We start from the raw sequence: 22230 nt of genomic DNA, 5'->3' as shown, positions 1-22230 counted from the left end.
GCAGGTGTAGTGTTAAAACACTCCGTTCCCATTATGATACATCCGTTAACCATTTTCCACTGAATCTTCGAAGACTTGAGGATTTACGTGGACCTCAACTCCGCGCTATCAGAGCGAGGAAATAAAAATAATTAATTCTCAAGTGGGAATTGGTTCCCACTACCACCCACCCACTATCGCCGTTTATAGTGGGATTTTAATACAATTATTATCAAAACATTATATATTTTATAATTATAGTTGTACTTAAGAAATACATTACGTAAGTACCAGTATTAATTCTATTAAAAGCTACTCGTATATGTCACAAGAGAGCCATCGCATCCCGAGGATCAATCTTAAGATACATCGTCGACGCTTAATTGATTTGTTTTCTTTTATATGGATGTTTTACTATTGCGATGTTCTTATTTGTTGGAAACAAAGATTAAGAGGAAGGTTAGTAAACATACTGGTAGGTTTTATTTTTCTATTTTTTAAGATTAAAATGCAATTGATGACGGCGTGGTACAATGGCACAAGTTTGTGACTAGTTAGTCTACGGTTGTTAGTTCGATTCCCATTTGAGAAGTGAAAAAATAATATTTACATTTCTAGCTCATCATCACTAGATGATATGGTAAAGCTCGGCGTTGAGTTCCTTCACTTAACAAGCAATGCCTCGGGCGGCGGAAAATTGTGAATGGAGTATTCTCACACTGAGTTTCCTCTATCTAGCCTGCTATTTGCGAGATACAGCGTGAAATATAAAAAAAACTATCCTAATAAGTGAGTAATTTATTATTGTCAGTTTCACGCTTTTCACCGCTTAATATACTAATGTTGGCGGAGAGAACCTGGCGGTACTTAACACCGCACTTTCTTACAAAAACAGAAAAATAAAAACGTATTAATTTCAATTCATAATTAAACCTTATTTTCCATATCCTATCTCAATAATATATAATTGCTCTTATATTAAATATTTAAAATGTATAATGAAAATCTCTTAATTCCAGTTTTAAAATGGAGCAATAATGAGAAAAACATAAAAGTAACAATCCATCGCTGTTCGTTGTAATCATTCAGTCATTCGACAGTGCTTATTGTTTGGGAGATATTTTCAAATCATACGATATTGTTTTTTTTTGTGAAATTATAGCGTGGCATAGTTAGGAATCCTTGCTCGATAAAATTTATATATTTATATTGATTTATGGTTTATAGGTGTGTCAGTAAAACGAGTAATTAAAATCAAATTAAATAAATTAGCAAGGGGAATCTAATGTTAAGACTGAAAAAACCCGCACCTGTAGCTCCTCTGGTCCAAGGTTTCGTAGGCGACGGTGATTGCTTACCATCAGTTGACCCGTACGCTTATTTACCTTATCTTTTCCATAAATTATTAATATATACTTAATTGTATACTTCGTGGGAATTAAAGCATAAAAATATTAAAGCGCATTTCAAAATATTTCCTCAGAATGCTAAAATAGGCCTCCAGGCTCGTTGCAAAACCGACAACTACCGGCAATTACACGTTGAAACTCAATTACATGAACTTTGAAGAAATCCTCTCTCAACAGCGAGTGTTCAAATATAAAAGTAGTGTTGGCACGCGACGGTGCTTAGCGGTTAGTTCAGTTTTGAATTAGACATGCAGTTGACTGAACCTAATTAAACTACAGGCATAAGTTTTTGAAATTTACAAAAAAAAATAATACGAAAGATACCCCTAAATATTCGTAATACAATGATATTGAAGCCGGCGTGTCCTGGTAGCTCAAGGGTATGACTGTAATACGTGATGGTTGTAGGTTCATTTCCCACAAGGGGAAATTAAATATTAAATATTTTAATTCAAATTTAATTCAAAAATGTCCAAACCTGGAGACATTGCGTGCTTATTGGAATATAAAATATTTCGTTTCCTCAGTAGGAATCGAACCCCCAACCTGTTGCGTTTACTGTTACATTGTCTACATTTTCTTTCAACAGTTCCTTGTCATCTTCAGCACACCGTTATGTAAATATCTTGGAGTAATTACCATAAAACTGCTTAGAAGGCTTGTATAATTAAGAATACGGACTTGGTGAATTTCACTTTCAAATTTTACTCAGTATCGATTGGGGGTTGCTCTTTGCGCTATTTAAGCGTTAAAATTTTGTATTACATTTATTTCTTATATTTTTTCCTAAAATAATATATAAACTTACATATAAAAATATTAAACATCTCATAAAGAACTTAATTAAAATTAGCAAAAAATTAAAAAATAAAATCGTACCCCAAAAAAAAAGAAGAAAATTAAGAAAAAGTCGAGCATTTTAAAGCTTTCCTTTAAAAACCCCAGCAAAAAAGCTCGTCTGAAAGGCTTCCCTCAAAGCGGGGCAGGTCTGAACACGCCTTTGTGTTGGATAATGATTTTTTTACAGAACCGGTCCCAGCATGTGTGGTCGCATTAATGAGAGATAAGATTGTTGTTTGCGGTTCATAATCACGCGGTACGTGGTGGTGGCTGTGCAATTGGGTGGGTTTCACTTAATTAATTGTTATTTCATAAAAAAATTGAATTTATTATGGACATTGTCACGTTTAAATGAATTTAATGGAAGTAAGTAAAAATTTCTAAAAGAGGATTTTATATTTATGTATGTAGCACGATTCTGAAATGAGCCTCATGCAAGATTTTCTTTTAGTGTTTCCTATATCCCGCATATAACATAGAGTAGGCAGAGAGAACCTGTGAGCTTAGTGTTAAGACACTCCGTGTAACATTTAGACACTTCCTTTTTCCAATATCCACTAAATTGTTGGGGTATTTCGTGTTGAGTGGCGCAACTCGTTACTAGAGCGTTGAAAACGTAAATATTATTTTTTATATTCCCATGAATGGGAATCGTACCTACAACCTTCACATATATGCTTCTGCCTCTCAACGGCCTTTCTCATACATGGTTTTCCAACACTAATGAGATATGATCCTATAAAAATCACTATCGGAAGCGAGGCGGACTTATAATCAAATATTCGATGCTACCGTCGACGTTGCGCCCGTAACGTAATTAAAGGCAATTTTTATAACGATTATTTTTTTTTGGAATATTACCTTTTGGGTCGTAATTACATGAGATTGGTTCGAAGTGATAGTAATATATATATATAATTTTTCGGCTGTTTTGCATATTTTCGTAGTATGAGGAGAAAATTCAGTGGTACGGCTCTTCGTTTTCCATTTTATGTGTTACGTGGAATGGACTACATTGCACTATACAGCGTATTTTATTTATTTACACGATGTATCTCGCATATAATCCTGTTATATTATGCAGAGGGAACCTAATGCTTAGATATCTGTTCCCCAGTTTCCTCCAAAATATCGAGTATATATAAGTTTTGAATGGCGGCACTCGACGCCGTTAATAACATGTTAAAATACTATTAAATAATTATTTTGTGAATATTGAAGCTTATCGTACTTTGTCAATAAAAATACTTTTTATTTTATTTTATTTTATTTTATTTTATTTTATTTTATTTTATTTTATTTTATTTTATTTTATTTTATTTTATTTTATTTTATTTTATTTTATTTTATTTTATTTTATTTTATTTTATTTTATTTTATTTTATTTTATTTTATTTTATTTTATTTTATTTTATTTTATTTTATTTTATTTTATTTTATTTTATTTTATTTTATTTTATTTTATTTTATTTTATTTTATTTTATTTTATTTTATTTTATTTTATTTTATTTTATTTTATTTTATTTTATTTTATTTTATTTTATTTTATTTTATTTTATTTTATTTTATTTTATTTTATTTTATTTTATTTTATTTTATTTTATTTTATTTTATTTTATTTTATTTTATTTTATTTTATTTTATTTTATTTTATTTTATTTTATTTTATTTTATTTTATTTTATTTTATTTTATTTTATTTTATTTTATTTTATTTTATTTTATTTTATTTTATTTTATTTTATTTTATTTTATTTTATTTTATTTTATTTTATTTTATTTTATTTTATTTTATTTTATTTTATTTTATTTTATTTTATTTTATTTTATTTTATTTTATTTTATTTTATTTTATTTTATTTTATTTTATTTTATTTTATTTTATTTTATTTTATTTTATTTTATTTTATTTTATTTTTTTTTTTTTTTTATATAACACCCATAAGGAAAATAACAATAAAAATAGACAACAACAACAAAAAAAAAAAAAAAAAACGGAAATGTACAAGAGGCGACCTTATCGCTAAACAGCGATCTCTTCCAGGCAACCTTAAGGCATAGGATAAAAAAAAGGGAGGAAAAGGGTTGAGGTGTAAACAATAATTATAATAAATTTATAAAGCAAACAGCATACATATATTAAATATATACAAATATAAATACCTAATTAAACGTACACATTACACATATACACTTACATACATAAATATATACATACATACATACATACATACATACATACATACATACAAACAAATACAAATAAACATACATACATACGTACCTACATACATTTTCATATTTTATAAATATAGGTGGCAATACAAAAAGGCAGTTTAGAGGGCATGGTAGTGTAGTTTTAGGAGTCGCTTAAATGTTTTTAAAGATTTTGCCCGTCTGATATTCAGAGGTAAGGCATTCCAAAGTCGGGAGGATGTGACAGTAAAAGAATTGCTGAGGAAGGAAGAGGAGTGTGAAGGAATTCTTAGAATTAAATTTTGTTCAGAGCGAAGATGTCGGGAATGAGAGTGCCCCAAAAACTCGAAACGCTCTTTAAGATATGGTGGTGTTAGTGGATCAAATAGTACACAGTAAAGAAGACGGAGAATATGAGTATTCCTGCGAAGACGGATTGGGAGCCACTTGAGCTTTTTGCGAAAGTCAGAGACATGGTCGTACTTTTTTAATCCAAAAATAAACCGAATAGCAAGATTTTGTAATCGCTCAAGTTTGTTTAACTGCTCCTCTTTCAAATCAAGATAACAAGAGTCAGCATAATCAAGAATTGGTAAAAGTAGAGACTGTGCTAACACAATTTTTGTCGGAATAGGAAGGAAATTACGTAGCCTGAAAAGATATCCTACTGATGCAAACATCTTTCTGCTCACCTCACTCACCTGCGGATTCCAGGACATATTGTGATCGATGATGATGCCAAGATTTTTAACTGATTTACTATACGGTATAATTTGGCCATTTAAAATTATATCAGGTAAGGCGGGTATGCTAATTTTAGATATGAGCTTTGGACTACCAACAACAATGGCTTGAGACTTGCTAGGATTCAATTGCACTCCAAAGCACCTACTCCATGCGGATATTTTCGTTAAATTATTGTTTATCGTATTGATAGCCGCTGGTAGCTCAGAAGTTTTAGACTTACAATAAATTTGGAGATCATCTGCGTATAGGTGGTAGAGAGAAGTGATATGTTGGGAAATATTATTAATAAAAAGTGAAAACAGCAGAGGAGACAACACGCCACCCTGCGGGACGCCAGCATTGACTGAGGACCAGTCCGAATAAGAATCACAAATTCGTATACGTTGACGGCGTCCATGCAGGTAATTATGAAACCAGTCGATTACATTAGGAGATATGTTAAGAGAACCTAAAGTGGCAAGCATTATGTCAAAATCTACGGTGCCAAAAGCATTACTAAAATCCAGCAACACTAATACCGTGACCTCTTGACTGTCCATACCCATTCGGATATCATCGGTTATTTTGACAAGTGCTGTTATCGTGCTATGACCAGGACGGAAACCGGATTGCAAAGGATTTAGAAGGTTATTTTTAGAAAGGAAATATGTGAGTTGGCTTTGCACCATGCGTTCTAGGACTTTGGATAAGAAAGGAAGTATGGAAATTGGACGGTAATCGTTATCACAAGTGGGATTGTTCTTTTTAGGTAAGGGAATGATTTGTGCTTCCTTCCATGCTGAAGGAAAATCACAGGAATCAATGGAAAAATTAAGCATGGAAGTTAGGATGGGACAGATGATATCAAGTATGGGGATGATCATTTTACGGCTGACGCAGTCAGCACCAACAGCATCGGAGCTAATAGCCATAATATTTTTCTTAACATCACTTTCCGTAAATCGACTAAAGAAAAAATTTGGAATATTAGGAGAGGCGAAAGCGGCGATTTGATTAAGTGTATTCTGTTTGGTAGTATCATTAATGTTACTCGAAGAAGAGAAATGCTTATTTAACTTGTTTAGATTTATATTCTGAGGATTAAGGTTTTGACGTGCTTTACCTACTCCTATGGATTCAAGAAATTTCCATACTCTAGAAGAATCATCTTCTTCAAGTATAGATTTATGGATATGGCGTCGTTGATGGTCTCTACACACTCTATTGCAATGATTCCGAGCTTTGTTGTATTTAAGTTTATTTTTGTCACTAGGCTTTAAAATATAACGTACTTTTGCCATATTTTTCTTTCTTTGCAGCATTTTTATATCCTCAGTTAGCCAGGGAGCAGGAAGATGTCTCACCCGAATAGGACGCAATGGAGCGTGACGATCATAAAGTTGCAATATTAAGGAGTTGAAGGCAGCAACTTGCTCGTTAATTGTTGCATAATTTGAAATTTCGTGCCACTTTGTTGCAGCTGCGTCTTCCCGCAGTTGATTCCAGTCTATTCCACCAAAATTGCGTCGCAGAAGAATTCTTGATTTAGCTTTTGGAGGTTTAATTTTATATGATAAATAAATAAGGTCATGATAAGAAAAGGCCAGAGCAGGGTATTGACCGTGTTTTTCAACGTGATCAACAGAAGAAACAAGAGCTAAGTCCAGAAGTGAGGGTAAACAATTTTGAAAGTTATGCGTTGCAGTGAGAGGAAGAACATGCAAATTAGCACCAGTAACCAAGGACCTCAGGCGAGAGGCACGATGGTCATCTTTTAACAGACATGTGTTAAAATCACCCATTAAAATTGTATGAGGGTATAAAGGCTTCAGTCGCTCCAACAGGGTTTCAAAAGATGAAAAGTAGTCGATCGTAAGGTTCGGACTGTAATAAACTCCCAGTAAGACCCTTGTATGTGAAAGAACTACTTCAATAAACAGGTGTTCGGGGCCACCATCTGTTTGGTACTGCGATTGGTCCACTATACTAAAAGCAATATGCGAACGTAGATATATAGCAACACCACCCCCAGAGCGGCCAATACGATCATTACGAATCAGATGAAACCCTGGAAGCGAGTAAGAAGTCGATGGCAGACATGGCTTTAGCCAAGTTTCTGACACCAATATTGCATGAATATTTTTACTATCGAAGGAAGCAAGAAGATCTGAATAATGTGCAGGAACACTTTGCGCGTTGATATGAATAACATTGAAATTTTTCAGAGTGTCTGAGAAGTTGACGTCAATGATTTCGCCTAATGTGGGAATACTGAGAGAACTGTCTGTACTACTTGCCCCATTAGAAAAGGAAGAGAAGGACAGGAATGAATCATAGTCATCATTACTATTTGCCATAATGAATAAATACTATTTATGTTTTATAAATAAATATATAAATATAAAATAAATATGTGTAGAAATAAATAAATAATAATAATAATAAATTAAATAAATTAAATTACTTAAATAACTTAGTACCCGCCAGTTGCAAGGAGAGATTATACATATGTACACAGAAGAGAAATACAAAAAGAAAAACCAAATGAATTAATTAATGTATAAAATCTGGCTTAAAACTACAAATAATAATAATAATAGATAATAATATAAGGACAAGCAAAGCAAAACATCAAAAGAAAAAAAAAAAAAGAATATATACATATAGAAGCATAGCAATAAAAGTGAATATTACAATGATTCTGTCAAACCAAAAAAGAGAAAAAAAAAAAAAAAAAAATATAGTTACTTAATTACATAGGAATAATAATGATAAAATTACAGAATATATGCAAAACAACAAAAAAAAGAAATTACACCTTCATTAATATAAATAAGTAACTGCTTGATTAAATGAAGCGAAAATTTTAATCACATCACAATTATAATATGTGTAGTAATATGAAAAATTTAAAAAATAAAAATAAAATAATAATAATAATAAAATAGACAAAAAAAAAAAAGTAAACAAAAACATGTGAAATGTTTAACACATGACTAAATACAGAGACTGATCTAATAAAATAAATAAAAGTGATGTAATAAAACAATTCAAAAGGCTAACCACCTAACTAATGCAATGAAAGCTATACAAAAAAAAATATGTGTCAACGCTTCAGTAAGTGTTGGAGAACATAATAGGATTATTTTTGACAGTTCATAAAGTAAAACAAAATAAAGATAATATTCATAAAAACAAAGCATAAAAAAAACAGATATACAATTAGAAACATATTGATTGTACAGAGATAAAAAAAAAAAAAAATGCATATACAAAATATATATATATATCTAATGAAGTTGTTTTTATTTATAAAAAGTTAATCAGAAGAAGAAATTTATAAATATTAACAAGTTACTTTTTAGTTATCCGCTTGCACCTCTGAATAACTACCTTATCATTGTTTACGGAGTTCAGCAGCTACATTTTATTTTATTTTATTTTATTTTATTTTATTTTATTTTATTTTATTTTATTTTATTTTATTTTATTTTATTTTATTTTATTTTATTTTATTTTATTTTATTTTATTTTATTTTATTTTATTTTATTTTATTTTATTTTATTTTATTTTATTTTATTTTATTTTATTTTATTTTATTTTATTTTATTTTATTTTATTTTATTTTATTTTATTTTATTTTATTTTATTTTATTTTATTTTATTTTATTTTATTTTATTTTATTTTATTTTATTTTATTTTATTTTATTTTATTTTATTTTATTTTATTTTATTTTATTTTATTTTATTTTATTTTATTTTATTTTATTTTATTTTATTTTATTTTATTTTATTTTATTTTATTTTATTTTATTTTATTTTATTTTATTTTATTTTATTTTATTTTATTTTATTTTATTTTATTTTATTTTATTTTATTTTATTTTATTTTATTTTATTTTATTTTATTTTATTTTATTTTATTTTATTTTATTTTATTTTATTTTATTTTATTTTATTTTATTTTATTTTATTTTATTTTATTTTATTTTATTTTATTTTATTTTATTTTCAGCTTTCCTCTGTATTTTTGCTGAATTTATGACATTGAGGGTTGTTAATTTTCTCTGCTCTGGTAGACAAAAGGCAGCGTTAAGTTCCGCCACTCAATTCAACATGTATTTTTTATACTTGAAAAGGAAAATATAATATCCTATACTAATAACAATAAATCCCACCACATCCTGTACGAAAACCATAAATCCCCACATAAATATGAATCAGAAATATTAAACTGTAACTCAACAGAATCTCAATACTCGAAGCCAACAAAAGATCTATTGTACGGAGGCCAATTCCGTATCTATACAAATCTCGAAATAGAAATGATGAGGAACAATTATTTGCGTTGTAAATATGATTAATTTTAGCCCCAAGAGCAACCCCTATAGCGATACTAGCTTTTATATAAGGGGTGCAAAGTATATTTTGGATTAGGGGTAGTTTTATTATATTACGTGGTCGGACGCAACCCTGGCTGTGTATTGTTCTGTGCAATTGTATGGTTTATGGTGCTTTTGATATCGTTAGGAATCCTGTTTGCTTACTATTATTCTAATAATAATATATGAAGCAATATATAAGCATAATGTTTGTGGATTCGATTCCCACTTGTGAGAAAAAATATTTTTCATTTTCTCGCTCTACTATCAAGACAGCGCTTTGTTTAGTGCAACTAAGCACGACTAATCATGGAAAAAAGTATTTCAAATTAAATTATATTTTTCTATATACATGTCTTAACACTAGGTGCCCAGGTTCCCTCAGCCTACCCCACTACGAGAAGGACACAGTGTAAAATAATAATAATAACAGACATTTATATAGTACTTGGTAAAATCTCTGTTTACCGTATAATAAAATAATAAATATTCAAAGATTGCGGTTATTTAAATAACATAAATATTCTTCTCAAGTACATGATTCTCCTTTTAGTCGCTTCTAATACAATGCAATAGAACTTAAAATCACTTAAAATGATTAAAATATTCATGTCTTCGTTTCGTTTGGGGTAGAGGTGTTAATTACGAGATACATTTTATATAAGAGGCATGTATTCCACTACAATTTGATAGCTATAATCTCCTTGTTGGTATTATCGCTTTTTGTATATTATATACTTTACACAGAATACTGAGATTCTTGAAATATAGAGCATACTATAGTATTCATAATTATAATTTTCTTTTTGAGACACGATCAATAGGTCTTAGTGATTGTCATGTATACAAAAATCTAAATATATCCCGTATTACAACTTTAACTTAATTAAATTATTAAAAAGTCAAAAACTATATTCTATCTTCACATATTAATAGCGCATCAACTTCAGTGTATAACAAGCCGTGTTCGTTAGTTCCAAAAGGTATTTGTTTACCGCCCTCATTACCGAAGATTGTGGAGGCTTCTAATTCAGGAAACTATTTGATCAATTTTAATGTTATTCGCTGAGAGCCCTTTGAAAGTTGGTAATTTTCAATCCGGATTTGTTTGAAGTGCGCTTATATTGGTGAAGTATTAATATATACTGAAGTTACTAAATAAGTGTTAATATAAATGAGTTTTATTTCTTCAGCGCATAAGCGAATAATTGTAAATAAAATGGAGTCATATATTCTCTTTCTGTTTCTCTTCTTTATTTTCAAAATTAAGCAAATTAAAATTATAATAACAATAAACTATACAGTAGCTATCCCTAGAGATGTCGGAATCATCAGTAGGTTCTTCATTCTGCAACTCTATTTACAGATGCCCTAGAGCCCTGCTGGAGGATATTTTAATTATTTTAATACTTTCTAAATGTAATTCAATTCTTGCATTTAATAAAAAATAATTTTATTCCTATACTGATATATTTGTACATACGGAACATATTAATTAAAACGTTTTAGAGTTCCGTAAACAAGTGGCAAGGCGTTCTACTATCTGATAAACAGCAGCCCTTAGACATTAAAAGCTCGTTCCGTAGCGTCGACGGGGTGAAATTTATGCAACCGCGTGTAAGCCGTGAGTGAACGTGAAAATTACAACCTGCGCTTAACTTTATGATGGCGGCTAGGACTAGCGACTGGCTGTGTGAGTGCTACTAAATTACGAGTTTGTATTTGTATTTGTTTTAGTGGTTTATGTACACATAGGTAGAAGCGTGTGATTGTAGATGAGACAGGTTGTAGGTTCGATTTCTATTCGAGGAAATTATATATTTAATATTTTCATTTCTTCGCTATCTGTTTTCACGAAAAGTACGGTGAGTTCCACCACTCAACACGCAATGCCTACATTATCAGGCGGAGAGTGGGCAATGGAGAGCCTTCTAGGTAACTAGGTTCCCTATGTCTACTCTCTCTGTATGGGCAGAGGCGCGGGTTCAAATTAACCTATGTTCAAATTTTTATATGTTCTCTAAATAAGTATTTGTCTTTTAAAAATGTCATAAAAAAACATTCCTTGGAATGAGAATCGAAAACCCAAAACTCGTATATAAAGTTGTTCTAATTGAAAATAAAACTCAAAATAATTTTCGTTCATTATTTCAAATAACAATGAAATCTTCCCAGCCACATCAGACCAAACGCCACAAATACGCATGTCCAGATGAAATAAATAGAAAAACCTCGCATAGTAAATAAACAAGGTAGTATCGTTGGTACCGATGTGCCTTATTACGAGAACAATGCTTCTATTGTTGTTAGATACCAAGCTATGGCTGCGAAAGGCGAATGAGGTGCAAATTAGTCCTGGAAACTATCGAAATAAAAACTACGGCCTACTAGATACATCGAAATGTTGCGTTTTTTGTTTTATGTAGAACAAATTTAGGTATTTCAAAGTATTTTTCTAAAGCGGCTTTATTTTTTTTCTAAAGCAGGATAATGTTAAGAACGGAACGGAACAGAACGGGAAAATAAAAGTAATTCCTGAAGTTGGAATCGAATCCACAGTCGTCATTCTAGGTGATTGTATAAGCAATCTCCCAAAATCGATTATAACGTCTGTGCAATAATTTTCTTCTTGAGCTTTTGTGTGTTTAGTGGCAGAACTTAACGCCGCGCTTACAGCGTACAAGAAAGTATTAAATATTCAATTTATTCGAGTGGGAATAGACCCTACAACCTGTGCCCTGCGCCACAACTACCTTTAAAACGTTACAAAGCTTTATTAAAATAAGCTTAGCTGTACGAGTATAATATAGTCATGTAGAGTTGCAGTGTAAATACAATTGTAGAGTGCTTCTAATGCAAGAATTACACTTGCCTTCTACAAATTTAATTAAAATTAAACGCCTTGTCACTTGCATGTATATTAAGTCGGGTTTAATGATATTACGTACCTTATACTTACCTATACGAGTATTGCTTACGTGGTGGTTGTTACCTAATTGTTTTGTTACCTTTTGGTGTTGTCTACAGTGTGAGTGATTTATCACTATATTTTATTAACAACATTTATTAGAGAGTAGTGTAGAGATGAATTTTTGATGTATCATATTAAATTATTGGTTTATAATAATTTTAGAGTTCCATACAAAAAGTGTAAAACGGGACCCTATTACTAAGAATTCGGTGTCTACAGCGTGTTTCTGTTCTGATTACAAATATGATTTTTGCCATTTTTATAGAAAATGATACGGAACCCTTTGTGCGTGAGTTTAATTCACACTTGGCTGGTTTTTTTTGGTTTATGTTCTGTCCCGTATACAGCAGAAGGAGTTCTCTGCTTCTGCTATGTCAGAAATTTCCAATTTCCCAAATTCGAGACATAGAGTGTGGAGTGATGGAACTTAATGCCGCGAACCTTGCTAGAGACCCCTTTATATGAAAACAATACATTTTTCCGAGTGGGAATCGAACTTTAAACTTTAACCTTTTACAATCAAACGATACCCTATAAGCCAAGTATATACTCGTAAATACATATAATTATGGTTCGTAGAAATATCATGAAAAACAAATATTATTCAAATACATTTATGAAAATATTTATTTGTTTTTATATTATTTATATGTATAGATTGGATTGATACGTCAAATATTGTTTTGATATTTAATATTTTATGAAAACGAAATAAATATCAATTTTTTATAAATATTTTTTTATAATTATAAATATTTACTTGTGGCTTTTCTAATTATTTTAATTGTATTTATAAACAAAAATCGACAATTATTTTTATCTTTAAACTACTTAAAAGCAAATTTCCCCAAATTCAATCAAATATTAATTTACATAAAAAAATAAATAATATACATCTACAATAAACAGTTACATACCACACCGCCGCCCATACCTGCGCGCACCGCCGTCCTTTATTGTGCGAGTGACAAACTACATCAGACGTTTAATATAAGCCGCGGTGAGTAACGGAACCCTCTTTGTTATTGTCCGTTCGTAAATACGAATATTTCTGAAATAAACGTAAGTACATTTTGGAATGTGAAATGTTGAATAATGGATTTTAGATATTTAGAAGAGTTTAAGTTAGAATTTTTATATTAAATTTAATAATTTTTCTTTTAATGTTTCAGATGAAGAAGTCAGTAGCGCAGGGTGCAAGCGTGAGTATGTATGATAGGATGTGGGTTCCGTTCCCACTCAAGGAAATTAAATATATTTTCATTTCTTTGCTCTGGTAAGGGAGGTAACGCCATTCAACGCAATGCCTCCAGAAATTGAAAGTAAGTGTGAAACGAAAGTATTTCAAAGAGAAAAGTATTTTTTATATAAATAAAGAATTATATAATAAATACTTTTTAATACAAAATTTCCTTTTCTCAGTAAGCTCAAACCATAACAGTTAAATAATACCTTTGGACATATAGTTTTTTTATCAAGCCGTCATGTTTACCGAGTTATTTCTGCTTTTAGTATCGTCAGGTCTTTAGATTCCAGGACACCGGAAGCTCGTGATTTTCTTAAATATCCGGTGTACAAAGGCACGTGGCCACTTTCATTTACTATTAGTTTAACTTATCATACTTTGACATATTATATTTCAATACAATTTCTATATACATACATATATGTGTAGATGGCATAAGGAAGGAGGGAATCGGACTCGTATACCGAGGGTTCCGTACCAATTTCTGGATTATAATGTCAACAAGCACTATTTAAAGTTGATAAGCTTAAGTTTGTGTCATACAAGTATTTATACACCGATTTTGCTGTTTTTTTTTATTAAACTCGCCGCGTAATCAAACAAATCCTACAAGGTATTGACCGTGGACCTACAGTTGTGAAATTTTGCTTTGTTTTTATTAAAATATATTTAATTTAACTAAATTATAATAAAACTAATTACTTTTTATATGCAAAGTAAATATAACAAGACATATTATCATTATAATGATTTCCTGTATATTTTCTTCTTTTTGTATCGCCAGCCAATTATCTAGAACACCGGACGTTCCAGGTTTCCCCAAATATCCGTTACGTACAAAAGCACGTGTGGGTAATAAATGCAAATTGGGTGAGCCTCCCCGATACTGCGTAAAGTTCGTGTTTGTTTTCATTTTTATGTGATGTTTAGATATATTATATTCTTTACTCAGTGTTTAGGTGATAATTACATAATAATAATTAAACCCTTAAACACTACCCTTCTACACCCTTTCACACTCAACGTTGTGCTTTTGCTTCTAGAGAAAATTAAAACAGTTGTAGCATCAGTCCCCCGAGTGAGAATCGAATACACAGCCGTTGCGTTTACAGTAAGATATAGTGCCGCTGCACCACGACGGTCTTATCTTGGGCAATATCAGTATGCGTTTATTTTGTAAACAATTAACTACAATTATAAGTTTGAAATACATAATTTTACTCTAACATAAATACAAATTTCCTTTTTTCTCAGCCCTTTTTTTGCTTTTATTTGTACTGAAGTTCCTCAATATTATCACAAGATAAATACTTTTGACATACAGACAAAAGGGCTTCCTTCTTATTTAACTACGGAACCCTAGAAGTACAAAGCGCCATAATTTTGTCTTAACCCATAATATTTTGAATATTTGAATAGAATCGTATGTATGTAGATACAATGGAAACAGTATCTCGACCTTTTACACCGAGCTCGTTCGCAAGGTATTTTCATTCATTTTATCAGTTCTGCGCATTGTTCAGCCTGGAGATATATAGCTGGTATAATTGCTTGTATCATTCCAGGTGGAGGCGGAAGTGAGTATTTATATTGACTTCAATGTATGTTAGAATATTATAAGGTGATTTTCAAATATTTTATTTTACAAATTAAAATTTTATATGTAGGTACACCAAATTGTAAGCTTAAAATTTACAACATTTTAGACATTTCAGAAAAAGTAAGTAAAATAGCAGTTGAAAATTAGTATGGAATATCGACATTTTTAAGATAAAAACGTGTAAGTTTAAATATAATGTCTTAGTTATTATAAAGAAAAGTATTTATTGATTTTTGGAAATTGTGGGTATCATTTTACTAATCAGGTACCTACAAGCCACAAGTGGAAGGCTCTCATGTAATTTTCTTTGATATATATGATATGAGTATCTAAACTACTTACAACATTGAACAGGCTCTGTAAGTTGTCTTAATAGATTATTGACTGATGAAATGAGGGATGTCTTGTGTTCTATATTATAGACAAGAGGAGTTTCAAGTATTTAAGACTAGTTAGTAGACTAGTTTCAAGTATTTGAGGTTAAGTAATTTGAAATTTAGTTTTCCTTGTCTTCTTTGTTTAATTTTTATTTAATTTCCTAAAGTACAGTCGAACTCAAAACTATCGAGGTTACAATCAAAGGCTATGACCCTAAAATGATATGCCTTCCGAGTCATTAGTAGCTCCCTATAGGGAAACTGAAATTTTCGTATAACTTGACGATTCAAAATATTTTGATATTCATTTGGTCTATATACTGTCATGCTGTATCCATGATGTACGATTTTGAGGCTGCCCCGACAGCCTCTACGAGTAGAGTGTATACACTCTACTCTACTGTACTGGAGTCACTCTACTCGAGTGTAGCGTAGACGCTACGTTCTACACGATATCCCGCTCATAGCAGGGTAGGCAGAGGGAACCTAATAACGTACTGCGTGTGTGTGTGTGTGTTAAGACACTTCCGTTCCTCACTTTCCGCCGAATCCTGGAAATTGCGCTTTGCCAACGTTAACAGAGCGAGGAAAACAAAAATATTAAATATTTAATTTCGAGTAGGAATTGAACTCACAACCGGTCACATTTACAATACCATATATTTTTTCATATAAACAATTAAAAACAATTATTTTTCTTTTTCTTATAAGCGAAATATCCACAATAAATAATTATCATTATCTCAGCGTACGGCCATTTAACATATTCAATTCACAATGAAGGCGAACAATAATAATCTGAAACAAACGAAGTCGGGTAATGATCGTTAGTTGTTATCGCGGGATGCTGTTATAATCACGTATAATAAGAACAGTCCCGGTATAGACTTTGGAAGTAATGCTTCTTGTTTTTTTTTTTATTTTGAGGTTTTCGTGACCCAGAGGTATATGGATGCGACTGTAACGCGATGATTGTAAGTTCGATTCGCATTCGAGGGAATGAATTATTATTATTATTATTAATTTCTTCGCTTTGGCACCATGGCAAAAGCCCAGCGTTTAGTTATGCCACCCAATACGCAATGCTTCAAAAATTCATAGCCGGCAATAGCTTTCCCTGGTTCTATTTAACTTTTTAATTGCCGTAAACTAATATAAAATAATTTCTGAAAATATAAAGGTAGCATCAATAGTAAGAGCTCGGTCCCCATGTGCGGGATACAGCGTGAAGCTGATTTATTTTATTTTTATAAGTAAGTCAAATTTCTTTTTTTTTACTTTCTATATTAAATTGAAGAGGTTAGTTACGACTGACGGGAGGAACGGGAACACAGGTTCCTTTTTTCTACCCTGCTGTGTGAGGGATACAGAAAAAAAAATACAAACAGAAAAAAAATAAAATAAAATAAATATAAACAAAAAAGCAATTATAAATAAGTGCACAATAAATAAAATTCAATCTTAATGAATCATTAAATTCATAATATAAAATGACATTACAATAACAATATATTACAAGATTGCGGTTGCGTATTCATAAAGCGGGCTCATTGTTTGTGCATTGTACAAATTTACCGTGGGAAATATGAAAAGTTTAATTTTTTTAGTGCCTTTTTTGTCTGTAAAACGTGATGGTTGTAGATTCGATTCTGGTTAGAGGCAATTGATTTTGTTAGCTTATTTCAGTTCGGTTTTGATAACACTAGAAGCGCCGCCGTCCCATTTTTGTCCCAAACGCAAGTTTGATTGTATATAAGTTTTTTATTTGTTAATTTACGTAGATGAAACTTTTTGACTATTGCCAATTTTACTCCTTTATTTAATTAAAAATATAAATAATTTTATAGCAGTCATACTTTTTGAAAAAAAATGAGATTTACCTAGAACTGCCGCTGGGTCATTTTTGTCCCGCTATTATTATTTTATTATTTGAGGGTATAATTTGACATATTTTCATGCCTCGGGGACGAGATGGAGGTGAAAGGGCGACGCGGGGGCGAAAAAAAATTTAATAGTAGGTTTAGCAGTCAATACCTAAGTTTTTAGGGTTCTGTAGCTTTTAAGGAAAAAAAAACCCTTATAAGATCATTTTTTTGTCCATCCGTCTGTCTGTGCCTTTATCTCAGGAATGCTTGTAGAAATCGAGTTGATAGTCATATGAGTATATGAATATCAACTATATGACGATCTACAGTCCCATGATTTCCTGAAAAAGCGCCCTTAAAAAAAGATATGACCATTTATATAGTAAAAAACGTGTATTTCGACACTATAAAGGTGAGGTATCAGATGAAAGGATGACTAGGCTAGGCTTGATTTCAGAAAAACATTAGATACCAAATGTAGGGTAGGTAGAGGGAACCTGGGAACCTGGTGCTATGCACTCCGCTGGCATTTTCTGCGGAATTCTGGAGGCATTACCACGCATTGTTATAAAACATCTGTGATGTATCACTGATGAAGAATATATTAATGCATTACTTGGCCTAATAATAATATTAACTAATTTCAATAACTTATAATTTTGTAAGAGTTATTCAGTTAGTTGTCACGACCTTAGAATGTATTTGAAATATTTGATTCTTTCTTTGTGTTTTGTTTTTTTGGTACTTTTATTAAAGATGGTCTACATACTTTACGAATTATTTTAATAATATTTTTTTTATATTATACCAACAATCAACATAATAAGTAGAATGGGACAAATTTGTCACGACGGCGGTTCTAGGGGGGTCTCAATCTTCGGCACTTCTAGTGATAAGCTGCCGCGTTAAGTTTCATCATAAATATATTTTTGAAATTGGTGGAAAACAAATGTGATGAAAATATCCAAATATCTTCGAGGTAACTACGGCGGTAGGTATGAAATTCCTAGATTACATTGAACTAATTCGTATTTTTTCCATATTCGTTTTTTTAACTTACAGCATGGTAGGCTGAGAGCCTAGGCCTAGTATTAAAACACTCCACTCTCCACTTTCCACAGAATTCTAGAGGTAGAAATAGAATAGACGTAGAAATGAAAATATTAAATAAATCTTTTCCTCGAGTGATAATCGAACCCACAATCTATGTGTTTGTTTACCTCGCACCACGACTGGCCTCAATATGGAACTTTTTAATATTAGTATAACATATAGTATCTAATACCACGTCCTTACAGGAAGTAAGGCCAAGGCCCAACGCACGTCGTCGTAAGGCCATAACGCATCACATTCTCGTGTTCCGTAAACATTAAGCCGCAGTTCCGTTTGGAAGGTGCCGTTCAGATGGTGAGATAAATGGGTGTTTTCTTCTAGTAATTGCAATGAAACATAAGCTTAATATGTTTTAAAATTTTATAGTATTATGTCGTTGTGATAATAATATGGAAAGATAATGCTTAGTAATAGAGTTTATCTTTTTTTAAGCTAGTTTAGACGTCAGAACGCTTACAGTGTTACAGTTATTTAATATTTTCATTTTCTCTCTCTGGTGGCGATAGCGCGGCGTTAAGTTCCGTTTACTCAACATATAATGTCTCGAAAATTGTGCGAAAATTTGGGAACGGAAATTTTCATCTGCTTAGCCTACTATATACGGGCTTTAGAATTTTGCAAGGTGATTTCTATGTGAAATTGGAATATTATATTTATAGAAAAGAACAGCACATTTCACGCAATAGCATGGAAAGTGTATGTATGTAAATAATAATATAATTGTAACTAATCAACTATTATTATATTATATATACATAATAATTATAATAATAATAAAAAAAACACAACCACCCCTAAAACAAAACACAAACCGGTCCAGTCTTCATATCCTTTGTTCCACATGCTTTACCTGTGAAGCAGTAAATAAATGCAAATTGTTCGGAGCACTCTTCAACCCCCCACCCCCACTCGGGGACACTCCCGTTAAGCCTTTGCGCTTGATACTTTGAACTGGGGTAGTTTATTTATACAAGCTGAAGGCACCTATCGAGTGATGTCTAGTGTTCTCGTGATAAGGAGTATGTGTTAGATATTAGATATGGAATTTGTATGTTTTAATATATATAGATATATCTATATGTAAAGAAAATATATTCTTTTTAAATATAGCGTTTCTTTTATGGTACCCGTCAGATGTCTATAATTAATTGACAGCCACGTGTAAGGAATAAAAGAGTTAATAAAGACAAAAGCAACGTAAGAAAAGAATAATTAATTGCTATAAACCAAAGCAGAGTGGATAAAAATAATAGATAAAAGAGAGAGAGAGAGATGAATAATTAACTGTAATTGTCGTTTCTCTAACTTGCTACGTTTGTACATATTGTAATTATGCTTATAATAATGTTGATTATAATATAAACTCAAATTTACAGAGAAACAAATTGGGTTAATTCATTTCAATCACCCAAACCACATTTTAGATATATATTTAAAAAACTTATATAACTACTAATTAACTAATTAATAAATTAATTTGTAATATATGTGGCTATTATGGCACAGGAACTCACGCGTGTGACTTTAAATGTGATGTTTCCTGCTCCCTTTGTTATTGTGTGTTCGATTCCTGCTTGGAGAAAAGAAAAATTGTACCACTCCATATGCAATGCCTCAAAAAATCTGAAGCTATAAAATTTTTATTATTCTTTTTATCGGGATAGTCATAGGGAACCTAGTACTAAGATACTCCGTTCCCCTTTTAGACACATTCCCCACTTTCCGCCTTATTTTTGAGGCATTTCGTGTTGAGAGGTTAAATTCAACGCCGCGTTTTTGCCTCGGTACTAAAGCGAAGAAATTAAAATATAAAAAAATTACATTCTGCCGAGTGGGAATCGAACTCACAACCATCCCTGTGTAACGACGTATATTTATATTAGAGATAATATTACTTCCAGGTATATAAAACATAGTAGTTAATGGGAGTTAAGCTAAAAGGTGGTACGAGCTCGTAAATTTTGGCTCCCGAACGATCGTAGCGTGGGCATTGTGTTAATAGAGGGATATTTTACTAAGCATTCATGACCGTTTTAGTATGTGAAAATATGTTTTTATTTACGATGTTTTACTTCTAAATGAGAAAGGTAGGGAAATATTACTAGTGCTTTTTAATAGAAAGTGCAATTTAATAAAATAGAATGAATAATATTTTTTTTAAATAAAATTTTTAGGATATATGAAAAACTGTTTACATTTACATCCAAGATAATTTAAAAAAAATTGTCTTACAGAGTAACGTAGGAAAATTTACTTAATTTTTTATGTTTCTAGGGTACCTATATATAGAATATTGTTAGTTAGCGGGGTAGGTAGAGAGAAAGTAGTATTAATACACTACGTTCTCCATGCGTCGTCCAAATATCGCCGCCCTTTTTGTCTTGTTACCCGATCGAATAAATGTAAATAATTAATTCACTTGAGTGGGAATTGAATCCACGACCGACGCGTTTAAGGTCGCTATGCCACCTCGTCATGACGGCCTCATATTTTTTTATTGAATATAGTTTTTAATCTCTAAAGAATTATTAATTATACAAGCAGTTCTCTCAATCATTAAATTACATAGCATTACACAACAACTAAAATCTTCACCCTTGTTCCATCCCAGAAATATCAAAGAGAAATCAACACAAAACAGAACTAATATTTCAAATTCTAAATATCTAATAAACAAGTAATAACCCAAAGACAGTAGAGCCTAAAGCAATCGTTAGCGAACTTCCGGTACATTTTCATGCAATACTTTAAGCCAAACGACCAAAACTTATTCCACAAGCACCAGCCAACCAACCAACCAACTGACTGAACTAGATAAGTGGAGAGTACTAACGAATTGTTTGGCCATCTCTGTTAAATTTATGTTAATGAATAAAATCCTTGGAACTATGAACAGTTAATTATTTCTTGTTTTTGCTACTTTTTTATGCTACTGACTATATGTTTAACAGACTTCCGTAAGAAGAAGTTTTATGTATTTGTCATTCTGAACCTCATGCAATTTACATTTCCCATACAGCGTAGAGGCATCCTTTTTTCTTACACGAAGATATGTAAAATATCTAAAATATCGAGTGATTCCAAGCCCATTTCTTTCTGTAGCCATCCATTACATTTTCAGAAGCTGAAAAACCGAAAAATCGCGCGCAATACCTGAAACATATTGAAAAAATCCCACAGAATGCCTTACTGCGGATTACTCAGGTTTAGGAGATGCGAGGAACAAAAAACGGTTATCCCCGGCTTAGTTTTGGCTCACACAGCTAGGGATATTAACGTAAGAACAGGATTGTGGATTTGCAAGAATTTTACACTGCCTGCTCCTCCGTGTGGTGTAGATTTGAATTAGTGGTTTTTTAAGGTTACTTCGGAAGGTTGAACGTTAACTTTACCGTTACGTTTACCTTTCGTTGTATGTTTTTTTTTATTTCATGCGATATTCCGCCCATAGCAAGGTAGGCAGGAACCTAGGTAGGAACCTTGTGTTAAGACATTTCTGTTCTCTTTTTATACCCAATTTTTGA

The 22230-nt window shown here is 31.3% G+C and overlaps 1 protein-coding gene across 1 annotated transcript; it reads right to left on the bottom strand.

The window, feature by feature from the left end:
- Nucleotides 1–4564: 4564 nt before the first annotated feature.
- LOC146536623 (uncharacterized) lies at nt 4565–7507 on the bottom strand. The gene has a single exon (XM_085189617.1). It carries the CDS (start codon nt 7505–7507, stop codon nt 4565–4567), a length of 2943 nt encoding a protein of 980 aa, XP_085045743.1.
- Nucleotides 7508–22230: the final 14723 nt, after the last annotated feature.

Source organism: Heliconius melpomene, chromosome 8 (assembly GCF_056956725.1).
Source record: "Heliconius melpomene rosina isolate 202511_hmr_F chromosome 8, ASM5695672v1, whole genome shotgun sequence".
NCBI classification, from domain to species: Eukaryota; Metazoa; Arthropoda; class Insecta; order Lepidoptera; family Nymphalidae; genus Heliconius; species Heliconius melpomene.
Note: the sequence above shows the minus strand (reverse complement) of the source record. Positions and strands in the feature narration are given on the sequence as shown.

What these genes read in the sequence shown, in the direction of transcription:
- LOC146536623 (XM_085189617.1), bottom strand. Translation starts at nt 7,507, where the DNA reads ATGGCAAATAGTAATGATGACTATGATTCATTCCTGTCCTTCTCTTCC.